Here is a 12,305-nt window from a genome sequence, read left to right on the forward strand (position 1 = left end):
CTTTCCACTCTGCACCGATGCCCCCGGCTCGACCTGTGGAAAACTAACTCTACAGGGAGGACTCCCCGGCGACTGCGAGCCCATGACCAGCCAGAGTTGACCCCCCTGAGCCCCCACCGCGACACCTGCAGAGGAAATCAACAGGCTCCCCCTGACCGCGACTGCCTGCTTCAAGGAACCTGACGCCTGGAAACCACACTGCACCCGCAGCCCCCAGGACCTTGAAGGAACCGAACTCTAGTGCAGGAGCGACCCCCAGGTGACCCTCTGATTAGCTCAGGTGGTAACTACCCAGAGGAGCCCCCCATGTGCCTGCCTGCATCGTTGAAGAGACCCCCGGGTCTCCCCATTGATTTCTACTGAAAACCCAATGCCTGCTTGCACTCTGCTCCCGGCCGCCCCTGTGCCGCTGAGGGTGTACTTTCTGTGCCTGCTTGTGTCCCCCCAGGTGCCCTACAAAACCCCCCTGGTCTGCCCTCCGAAGTCGCAGGTACTTACCTGCTTGCAGACTGGAACCGGGGCACCCCTATTTCCATTGAAGCCTATGTGTTTTGGGCACCACTTTGACCTCTGCACCTGATCGGCCCTGAGCTGCTGGTGTGGTAACTTTGGGGTTGCCTTGAACCCCCAACGGTGGGCTACCTTGGACCCAACTTTGAACCCTGTAAGTATTTTACTTACCTGTGACCTTAACATTTACTTACCTCCCCCAGGAACTGTTGATTTTTGCACTGTGTCCACTTTTAAAATAGCTTATTGCCATTTTTGCCAAAACTGTACATTCTATTGTGATTATTCAAAGTTCCTAAGATACCTGAGTGAAATACCTTTCATTTAAAGTATTGATTGTAAATCTTGAACCTGTGGTTCTTAAAATAAACTAAGAAAATATATATTTCTATATAAAAACCTATTGGCCTGGAATTGTCTTTGAGTGTGTGTTCCTCGTGTATTGCCTGTGTGTGTACAACAAATGCTTAACACTACCCTCTGATAAGCCTACTGCTCGACCACACTACCACAAAATAGAGCATTAGAATGATCTCTTTTTGCAACTATCTTACCTCTAAAGGGAACCCTTGGACTCTGTGCTTGCTATTTCTTACTTTGAAATAGTACATACAGAGCCAACTTTCTACAGGGAGCACACCTCAACAATCAAAATATACAAGGACAATGGGACAGTCAACAGACACAACTACACATAAATCAATTAGAGCTGCTGGCAGTATTCCTAGCACTAAAAACATTTCAACCTCTTCTGGCTCACAAACACATTCTTGTCAAAATTGACAATATGACAACCATGTACTACCTAAACAAACAAGGGGGAACACACTCATCACAACTATGCCTCCAAGCACAAAAAATTTGGCATTGGGCAATTCAGAACAACATTAGCCTAAGAGCGCAATATATTCCAGGCATTCACAATCAATTAGCGGACAATCTCATTCGAGATCACCAGCAAACGCCTGAGTGGGAAATACATCCCCAGATACTACAAAATTACTTTCGCCAGTGGGGGACACCAGACATAGACCTGTTCGCCACAAAACAAAACGCAAAATGCCAAAACTTCGCGTCCAGGTACCCACACTCTCAGTCCAAGGGCAATGCTCTATGGATCAATTGGTCAGGGATAGTTGCTTACGCTTTTCCCCCTCTCCCACTCATTCCTTTTCTGGTCAACAAACTGAGTCTGAGGTCCTCTGCTAGACCTGACAGCCTTAGGGTGGTCATCCCTCAACTTTTTACCTGCCTCCCTCCACTTTTCTGACACTGTTTTTGCTGGTTTTAGCACTCTGCTCACTTTTCCACTGCTAACAAGTGCTAAAGTGCATATGCTGTCTCCCTTAAACATGGTAACATTGGTTCAGCCCCAATTGGCATATTTTGTTTACTTATAAGTCCCTAGTAAAGTGCAATACTTGTGCCCAGGGCCTGCAAATTAAATGCTACTAGTGGGCTTGCAGCACTGATTGTGCCACCCACTTAAACAGCCCCTTAACTGTTCCTCAGGCCTACCACTTCTACTTGCATTTAAAAGTAGTTGCCAAGCCTTAAACTCCCCTTTTTCTACATATATGTAGGTAAAAGGCAGGACATGTACACATGTGTTTTATATGCCCGGGTAGTGAAATCGTGTTCCACCACTGTGTGGCCTGCTCCCTTTATAAGCTAGCATTAGGTCTGCCTTCATATACACTTTGAGTGGTAGATTCTGACCTAAAAGGAGTAACCAGGTCATATTTAGTATGGCCAGAATGGTAATAGAAAGTCCTGCTTATTGGTGAGGTTGGATTTTATATTACTATTTTATAAATGCCACTTTTAGAAAGTGGACTTTTCTCTGCACTTAAAAACCATCTGTGCCTTACAGCCTATCTCTAATCAACGTCTGGGCTGGGCTGGTTGACACCTTCCTGGTGCATTTCACCCAGACAACCACATACACAGGACACTCATTCACACCTGCACTTATCTGTATATTGAATGGGTCTTCCTGGGCTGGAAGGGTGGAAGGCCTGACACTTGCATTTCAAAGGCTAGTGGCCTGCCCTCACACAATGGACTGCCTAACCCCCTAATGGGACCCTGGCAGACAGGACTGCACTGAAAGGGGAACTTGTGCACTTCAAAACCACTCTTTGAAGTCTCCCCCACTTCAAAGCCATTTTTGGGTATATAAACTGGATTTCTGACCCCACCAACTTCGGCACTTTTGGACCTGCACCTGAACTCTGTCAGAAGACGTGCCTGGCTGCCCAAAGGGCTCTCTGGACTGTTTTGCTACAAAGGACTGCTGCCCTGCTGGCATCTGACAGTGCTGGAAAGACTCTGCCTCCCCCCAAAGTGCTCTCCAAGGGCTTGGATTGAGTTTGACTCCTGTTCTGGGGTCTCAGGGATTACAAAGACCTCTACTGCTAGCTTTGTACTAGTACAACGACTTCAGTGATGCCAGTAATGCCGCAGCCTGTTCCTGCTCCGTGGAACTCACTGCACGCAACGACCTCGACCTGCAATGCAAGTCTGATATTGCGACTCTGCTGACGTCACACGGGGCCATCGCGACCCTGCAAAGTCGACGGACCAGAACCAGCGACCCTGCCAGGTCACAAGGAATAGATGCATTGCGAAGGACACCGCATCATCCCCCCTTCATCTGGACTGAACCGACACCTCACCTCCACCTGCTTCGCAGCGTGGGACCTACACCTCTTTCCTCAAAAGCAGCAAGGAACTGACGTCCCACTGACTCCACCGATGCCTCTTTCCGACTCCGTGTGACATCCTTGTTCTTCATTTTTAAAAGGTACTTTACTTCGGGTCCATGTGACTCTGTGACCAGCACCGGTGATGTCGGATTATGAACGACTCCGTCAATGATGCTGTGATAGCCCCAGTTGGCACAATTGTGTTTTCTAGGCACTTTAGTTGGATTTTCATTGTTTCAACAGTATTTTATCCAGATACATAGTTGCTATTTTTCTAATCCTGTGTTGTGTATTTTTGTTTGTTTTCACTGTGTTACTGTATGATTTATTGCACAAATACTTTACACATTGCCTTCTAAGTTAAGCCTGATTGCTCAGTGTCAAGCTATCAGAGGGTGGGCACAGGATAATTTAGATTGTGTGTGACTTAACCTGACTAGGATTGTGGTCCCTACTTGAACAAGGGTGTATACCTCTGCCAACTAGAGACCCCATTTCTAACATCCTTCCTGCAGGACCCTTAATATTCTACCCATCTGCCCTTGAGTGGTTCAATGTATGGAATCTGAGAACCTTGCATGAAGTCAACCCATGATAACCTGGTCAATGCCCCATCAGGATATCTCAACAGCCAAGGGTCTCCTTTCAACCAGTAATGCTACAGACGTGTGAGTACCAAGCAGAACAGAGCATAGAAAGCTCACATTGTCTCTGTAGTCTTCGGACAAGGAATTGTTGGGAGTGGATCACAGCCTCAAAGGCAGTCCTGAAATTCTTCCTTAGCTGCCCTGCATCGTCACCATCCTTAAGAGTAGCTGATGGGACCTGGTGCTCTGAAACAGTCTAGCTTGGGCTTTGGGATCTTGTGAAAGTCAATGCTGGCACAGGACAGTTGCATTTGCATTTCTGTAAATGAATATATCTTGAGAGCCAAGCTTATGGAGAGAGGGTTGGACTCCAGTGGGTTGAAACAGGCTTAGCCAAGACCCCTGACCAAGGATTGTGCTCAAATCTCTCCTGGCAGAATTGACCACATGCAGTGATGGTCATGGATGAAGAAGCAATACTGCAGACATGAGGAATAGGTGAACAACAACCTATAGAGTAAACAGAGATTGTACTCACTGTCTGCCATGTACTGCCCTAATGATAAATGCCACACAAAATGGAGAGCAGACCTTAAATTAACTACAGCAACTTTAGACTCAGGCAAAATTCCGTTTCCTAACCCAGCTTCAGCCGACTCACAATGTAACTATAAATACTGAACATAGAGACTCAATCCATCAGTAACTTGGTTGATTGTGAATAGTGCTAGATGTCGGGTTCTGTATATTTCAAAATCTCAAATATTATTTTTCTTCCCAGAGATCAAGGAAAAACTCAGACCAGACCCCTGATGCCTCATGTGATGGAAGCCAGGGAGAAAGCTCTAGCTTGCCAACATCACAATCTGAAGATCAACCAGTGACAAGGCGAACGGTGAGCATTTGGCTGCAGGAAACCTTGAGGCATGTTTCATGCATTAAATAAAACACAGAGGAATACTGACCTCTAGTACACTCAAGTATGCACGTAATCGGCTGGAAATAAATTTAATATGGCCATTGTTGTAAAAAAGCAACACACAAGGTACTTGTTCCAGCACCAAGTTCTTCCCAGCGCTGTTCAAACTCCCATTCCTCATCCATCACTGACTAAATCAGGTAGTGTAGTAATACAGTGAAATATAAAATAAATCCTCCATTGTGAACAACTATGCTGGGAGCAGCCACAGCCTTAATCTGTCATGGGACATTCTCCTTCTGCACCCCCGTAGGGGTATCGTGGAATAATGCGAATGCTTTAAACCTCCATAGTCTCCCGCTGTTCACCAAAGTATACAAATGATGAACTGGAGGACACTCCAGCGGTAGAGGAGAATTAGGAAGAGAAGCATATGTGCTTGCATTAGATGCCGACATGCTAAACTTCCGGCTGTGGCTCACATAGAACACCTCACAGACATTTGTGTGCAATGAAAAGGTAAGCCTATTAAATAGCAAACATGGATTTCATATATATATTTATATATCAACTATATATCTATATCTATATATATATATATATATATATATATATATATATATATATATATATATATATATATATATATATATAATTATATTCACTTAACCATAGAAATTCACCTGTTAGAGTTATCTCAAGTAACTATAACTCACGCCCCTGCCATGCACAGTTTTTTTCAACACTTTTACTGCAAATATTACATTGATATTATCAATGATGTTATCAAAGATGTCATGAGTGCCGTAATTTGTGGGCTAATTAGCAGTGCATGGCAAGGGCGCCAGTTATATTTACCTTAGGGCACGAGTTATAGTTACTTGAGATAACTCTAACTATAACAGGTGAATTTCTATGGTTTTGTAAGTTTAAAATGTAACTATAACTTCCCTGTAAACTCCTTTTTTTAAAGTGAATTTCTGCGTTTTTTAAATTTTATTTCCTAACTATAATGTCCCTGTAACCTTTGATTTTTTTAGTGAATTTCTATGGTTATTCAACGTGTAGTAATTTTCATTACTAATCCAACTACCTCCGTGTATGGCCTTCAGCCTTGCGCTGCAGCAGTTGGCAGCAGGAACTGGCCTGTGGCATGTCTCTGCGGCCAACCCCTCTAACCACCCAACCCCAGAGAGAGAGAGTGTGAAAGAGAGAGAGAGAGAGAGACAGAGAGAGAGAAAATGAGAGATTGAGAGAGAGACCGTTTTAGGCTTTGATGAGTGATATACTTAGAATGAGATATTTCCGGACAAATTTAAAAGAAAATGTTTTCGCCAATTAAGAAGAGTGAAATCACCTTTCAGTATGTTACTTAAAAAGTTCTAGTTCTAGTTGAAAAGAAACTAAAGTAGAAAATGACCACAGATTCACTTAGACTAGAACCTTAAGAATATTTGATTAGCCTTGAGATAGCCTTAGGTTTATGTATTAAGGGCGAAACACGTGTCAGGGTTTGTTTCTCATCTCTGCAAGTCATACTGTTGTTTTGTTTTTCATCTAAGTACTTCGTAATAAATCTTCACTGGACTTACTGATTTGGCTGGATATGCTAATTTAAAACAGACCCTGATTGTGAAGACATGGATTAACTAATTGAAACATGGGTTTACCAATATCTTGTCGTTTAACTATATTTGTGGGGACTGGTACTATTCTCTAGGCTTCATTAAATGTACCTGACCACCCATGCCAAGGCATTTCTGTGCAAAGCTGCTGTTCACACTACCTTCATCCTTAGGTGTCACCAGTACATTGACTGATCCCGTGCCGTAAGGCAAGGGGCAGACAGTGTCGTGAGTGCACACACGTTCCTAACTGTCCCTGTTCTTCAATAGTCAGAGACAGATTTAGGGAATGATCTAGAGTATAATGGACAGGGCTTACAGAAGTGACAGTACATCCTCTCTACCAAACTTATGGAGTCCGGCGGGCCGGCATGTTTACGACAGCTGTGCTCCAGCTGGCTCCACCATCCTAAAGCTTATGCCGATGGACCAAGGGAGTATGGTCTGTTGGTGTAAGGCCATCAGATTGCCCACATTATTAAGAGCGGATGGTCTGAAGGTTTTTTTCTGTACATCATGGACAGAAACAAATGACACTCACACCCTGATAGGTCATTCAGTTTTTCTTTTTTAATAAATAAAAAGTATAAAAGGTTAGTGCATGCCGATTAAAAACTTGACAGACACACACCAAACTTTCAGTGGTTTCAGAGGAGCTGCTGTCACGGCAGCTTCTGTGACTGCACAGAGATCACCTCTGGCCAGACGATGAGCTCTAAATTTGGCTGTCAGGATCCGTTTCAGATGGCCATGGGGTAAGCAGAAGCTACTGGGCCCAACCCTGGGGTTGGAGAACATAACTCCTGACGTCCCGGTGCCCATCCTTCTATTGGTCCTAAGCAGCTGGACCAAGTAAAACCTAAACCAGCACTTGACTCTCATTGGTAGTAAAGGTCGAGCAGTCCATGGATGTTCAGAAGGAAGTAGCTGCTAGGCATAAATGGGAATCACAACCTATCATACAAACACCAGTGGCAATAGATAATTGTCCAGTCAAATTCTAACTTTTGTAAAAAAAAAAAAAAAATAGTTAATGTAAACAAACAAGGCATATGCTACACACTAAATAATAAACACAGCCCTCCTAAGGCCAGCGTACCTGTGCTACACCGGGCGGCATCTCCAGAGTCTCTCTGCCCCTTCTAATAGAAGTGGTTATTCAGTATTCGATTAATTGAGTCGACTCACAAGATGCTGCCACGCTAGTCCCAGGCCCCCTAGAGGCTAAGTTTTGCCTTAAGAGTTTATTAGCAGCTCTCAAGCTCTAGGTTTGCGTAAATCCCACTGGCCCGGAACAGACTTGCCTGACCCAGTGACAGCTGGCAATCCCAGGAGGACCAGCATGCTCCTTGCAAGCTAGGGCATCCTAATCTCTTCCCTGATGGGCTCCTCGGTCTCTGGACGACCTGCTTCATTGTGGTATGTCCTTGTCCAGCTACAGCAGTGATGGGTGATTGTCCCTCATTCCTCTATGGTGGTCCCCTTCTCCTGGTCTTACAGGAGGTCACACGCCTCAGCCAGCTGACGGCGACAACTTGGTCTACATGGCGGCTCCCTTGTCTGGCAAGACAGGGGGGTCATTGACTTGTACTTTACCACAGACGGCGGCCCACACTTTACGGCGGCCCCTTTCTTGGCAGTATGGGGTTGTTGACCTGGTCTCAGTCAAGGATGATGGCCCCCACTGTCAGTGGTCTCCTTCCTCTGCCATTCAGTGGTCTCCGACCTGCCTGCAGCCATGGATAACGACCCACACTTAAATTGAGCTATCTGTAGCTTGTGCACAGCATTTCACCCAGATCAGAAAAGAAACTAAGCCCAACCCTACATGGCCCACATTAAGTAGAAATACAATACACAGTGAGGGTCCCCTCTTATAGAACCATGTATAGATGAATATGATAAATAGACAATATCACAAAGTTCCATGTCTCATAGAGCAAATTTCAGAGTCCACTGATGAATCCAAAGATTTATTGACAAGTTCCGAACATCAAAGGTAGATTGTACATCCAGCCAACACGTGTTTCGTCTTGGGAAATGGTTAAATCCCTTACGACTTCTTCAGGGCTAGAAATCATAAAGATAATACACGAGTTAAGATCAATGTGCTTAACCGGCCAGTTCTCATCAATTGTGTACCAAATCCAAAAGGAGGAATTATTGGTCAAAAACACCTCATAAAAAGTGGGAGGAAAGAGATCAACAACCAACTCCAACTAAAGAGCACTTTGCTAAAACACCCATGAGTGATGAGAAAACAGAAACTAACAACATGCTTAATTATGCGTGAAAGACCCAAGTCAATAATCACCAAAAAGGAAACACCCATAATCCATAGTGTGAACGTGTACCCATAGAAAGATTACTTGTATTCAAATACCTTATAAATCAACCACAATTTAAAGGCAAGTATTCATCAACTAATACCAATCCAATATGAACTTCCAGCGTGACCAATATCCAATCTATGTTCAAAATCTAATGTTAAAGAAAAAGGGGGAAAGTATAAGTGTTATTCAACAAGCTAATAATTAGTAAAAGCAAGACGTTACAACTATTTAATAGATCAGAATATACCATGACTGGCATAATCTGTAACTATAACATTTAGTCAGAAATCCGTGCCATAATATCAAAGAATACTCCATAAGTTGTAATGCAAGACCACGGAAAATAACTATCAACGTGCCGACACTAACTCGATCCTGGAGAGTTACAATATTGGCAAAAATGTGTAAACGCGCATCTAAATCAACTTACCCCCAGTACACTGGGACAGCAGATATCTATCGAGAAAAACGGCGTCTTCCAGTACGGACGCCTAGCGTGTGCGCTGAACGCGCACACCCGAACCCGGAAGTTATATACACTTCCGGGTTCGGCATTCGAGCTGACCGGGGCACCAACATCAAAGACGGCACACCACTGCGTCAGCCACTGCAGTTACCATAAGACGCAGTGTATTTACACTATTAACCGAGGGTACGAAAGACAAACATAGGGGGGAAAAAAAGGAAGAAAAGAAGAGAAACACAATCTGTATCTCCTAATAAAGAAGCACTAAGCACTTAATCAGTTACTAAGCAAAAACAAAAAACAGTAATATTAGGATTAAATCCACAATGAGATTTTGTTACTACTAGCACTAACATTACAGGCCAAATCTAAGTTAATAGAAATATACCAAGTATACCACTAAACCAAATACATCAATGGGGCACCCATAATATTATAATAACCTAAATGTCAACCAAAATATGCCATTTTCCAAATTCAAGTTACTAGTCACCTCCAAATTACAAAAACTGAAGAATAAAAGTAGTAACATCATAAGGGGAAAATAAAACAAATCCCCACTCATTAATTGTGAGTTGTTGTGCGTTTAAGAGCCATTGATCTTAAATTCGTATGTACTCTATTTACACTGTATAACATTAGTACATTAAAAACATACTTATATTAGACGTACTTGCAAATATACAAAATGTACTTTCATATGGTCACAACTGACCTCTTGTATAACACAGAAAATAATAATAATTCAGTCCCCCAAGAAAAATTCCAGTTCTCTATCAGAATTCAATCCTGTTTCTACAGTTCTGAGTCTCATAATCCACAGTGCTTCTTGTCTGCGAAGACGCAATTCCCTATTGCCCCCTCTTGGGTTACGGGGGACATGTTCCAGTCCAAAAAATTCAAAACATTTTTTGGTTGATTGTGCTTCACAGGTAGTCATGTGTGCTACTAAGGGATACCTCACATCCCCATTTTTAAGTACCCGAATATGTTCTCCTATTCTAGTTTTGAGTGCTCTTATAGTGCTTCCAACATACATTTTTGTACATTTACAACGAACAATGTATACAACAAAATTGGAGTTACAATCCATAATGGAGCGCAAAACAAATGTTTTGTCATCATGAGAGAATTCTCGCATTTTGGGACATGCCCAACGACAGACTCCACAAGAGCCACATTTGTAAAAACCCTCCCCTCTCTGAGATAACAATGTTTTCTTCGGGGAAATAGTGGTATAGCTAGGACTTAATATATTTCTCAATGTTCTGCCTTTACGAAATGATGTAATGACTCCTCCAGCTACCACATCCTTCAATGTCTCTTCCTGCATAAGTATATTCCAGTTGGAACCCATCGCCACACCACATTTCTGTTGAAACCACAAGTTGTTAAATAAAAAGACATGGAAAGAAGGTTTTCAGCACGGGGTTACTCTGGTAAGATTATCACGAAAGCACGACTGAAAGCTAGATATATTGACAGAAAAGACACATTGAGACTCAGAGTACAGAAAGAGACCAAGGAAACGTCTAATGTGGTGAGATTCGTAACGGATTTTAATGATGCGTCCTTGATTCTGAAGAGATTTATGATTAAACACTGGAATATACTTATGCAGGAAGAGACATTGAAGGATGTGGTAGCTGGAGGAGTCATTACATCATTTCGTAAAGGCAGAACCTTGAGAAATATATTAACTCCTAGCTATACCACTATTTCCCCGAAGAAAACATGGTTATCTCAGAGAGGGGAGGGTTTTTACAAATGTGGCTCTTGTGGAGTCTGTCGTTGGGCATGTCACAAAATGCGAGAATTCTCTCATGATGACAAAACATTTGTTTTGCGCTCCATTATGGATTGTAACTCCAATTTTGTTGTATACATTGTTCGTTGTAAATGTACAAAAATGTATGTTGGAAGCACTATAAGAGCACTCAAAACTAGAATAGGAGAACATATTCGGGTACTTAAAAATGGGGATGTGAGGTATCCCTTAGTAGCACACATGACTACCTGTGAAGCACAATCAACCAAAAAATGTTTTGAATTTTTTGGACTGGAACATGTCCCCCGTAACCCAAGAGGGGGCAATAGGGAATTGCGTCTTCGCAGACAAGAAGCACTGTGGATTGAGACTCAGAACTGTAGAAACAGGATTGAATTCTGATAGAGAACTGGAATTTTTCTTGGGGGACTGAATTATTATTATTTTCTGTGTTATACAAGAGGTCAGTTGTGACCATATGAAAGTACATTTTGTATATTTGCAAGTACGTCTAATATAAGTATGTTTTTAATGTACTAATGTTATACAGTGTAAATAGAGTACATACGAATTTAAGATCAATGGCTCTTAAACGCACAACAACTCACAATTAATGAGTGGGGATTTGTTTTATTTTCCCCTTTTGATGTTACTACTTTTATTCTTCAGTTTTTGTAATTTGGAGGTGACTAGTAACTTGAATTTGGAAAATGGCATATTTTGGTTGACATTTAGGTTATTATAATATTATGGGTGCCCCATTGATGTATTTGGTTTAGTGGTATACTTGGTATATTTCTATTAACTTAGATTTGGCCTGTAATGTTAGTGCTAGTAGTAACAAAATCTCATTGTGGATTTAATCCTAATATTACTGTTTTTTGTTTTTGCTTAGTAACTGATTAAGTGCTTAGTGCTTCTTTATTAGGAGATACAGATTGTGTTTCTCTTCTTTTCTTCCTTTTTTTCCCCCCTATGTTTGTCTTTCATACCCTCGGTTAATAGTGTAAATACACTGCGTCTTATGGTAACTGCAGTGGCTGACGCAGTGGTGTGCCGTCTTTGATGTTGGTGCCCCGGTCAGCTCGAATGCCGAACCCGGAAGTGTATATAACTTCCGGGTTCGGGTGTGCGCGTTCAGCGCACACGCTAGGCGTCCGTACTGGAAGACGCCGTTTTTCTCGATAGATATCTGCTGTCCCAGCGTACTGGGGGTAAGTTGATTTAGATGCGCCTTTACACATTTTTGCCAATATTGTAACTCTCCAGGATCGAGTTAGTGTCGGCACGTTAATAGTTATTTTCCGTGGTCTTGCATTACAACTTATGGAGTATTCTTTGATATTATGGCACGGATTTCTGACTAAATGTTATAGTTACAGATTATGC

At 42.5% G+C, this 12,305-nt stretch overlaps 1 protein-coding gene across 2 annotated transcripts in view; it reads left to right on the forward strand.

Annotated features, from left to right (window-relative positions):
• LOC138293602 (serine-rich adhesin for platelets-like) overlaps positions 1-12,305 on the forward strand; it is a 620,895-nt gene that overhangs the window by 402,948 nt on the left and 205,642 nt on the right. For both annotated transcript variants that reach the window (XM_069232871.1, XM_069232872.1), the window contains one exon: positions 4,587-4,700. In XM_069232871.1, coding sequence (XP_069088972.1) covers positions 4,587-4,700 — 114 coding nt within the window. The remainder of the gene's footprint in view (positions 1-4,586; positions 4,701-12,305) is intronic.

This window comes from Pleurodeles waltl, chromosome 4_2 (assembly GCF_031143425.1).
Source record: "Pleurodeles waltl isolate 20211129_DDA chromosome 4_2, aPleWal1.hap1.20221129, whole genome shotgun sequence".
Taxonomy (NCBI): domain Eukaryota; kingdom Metazoa; phylum Chordata; class Amphibia; order Caudata; family Salamandridae; genus Pleurodeles; species Pleurodeles waltl.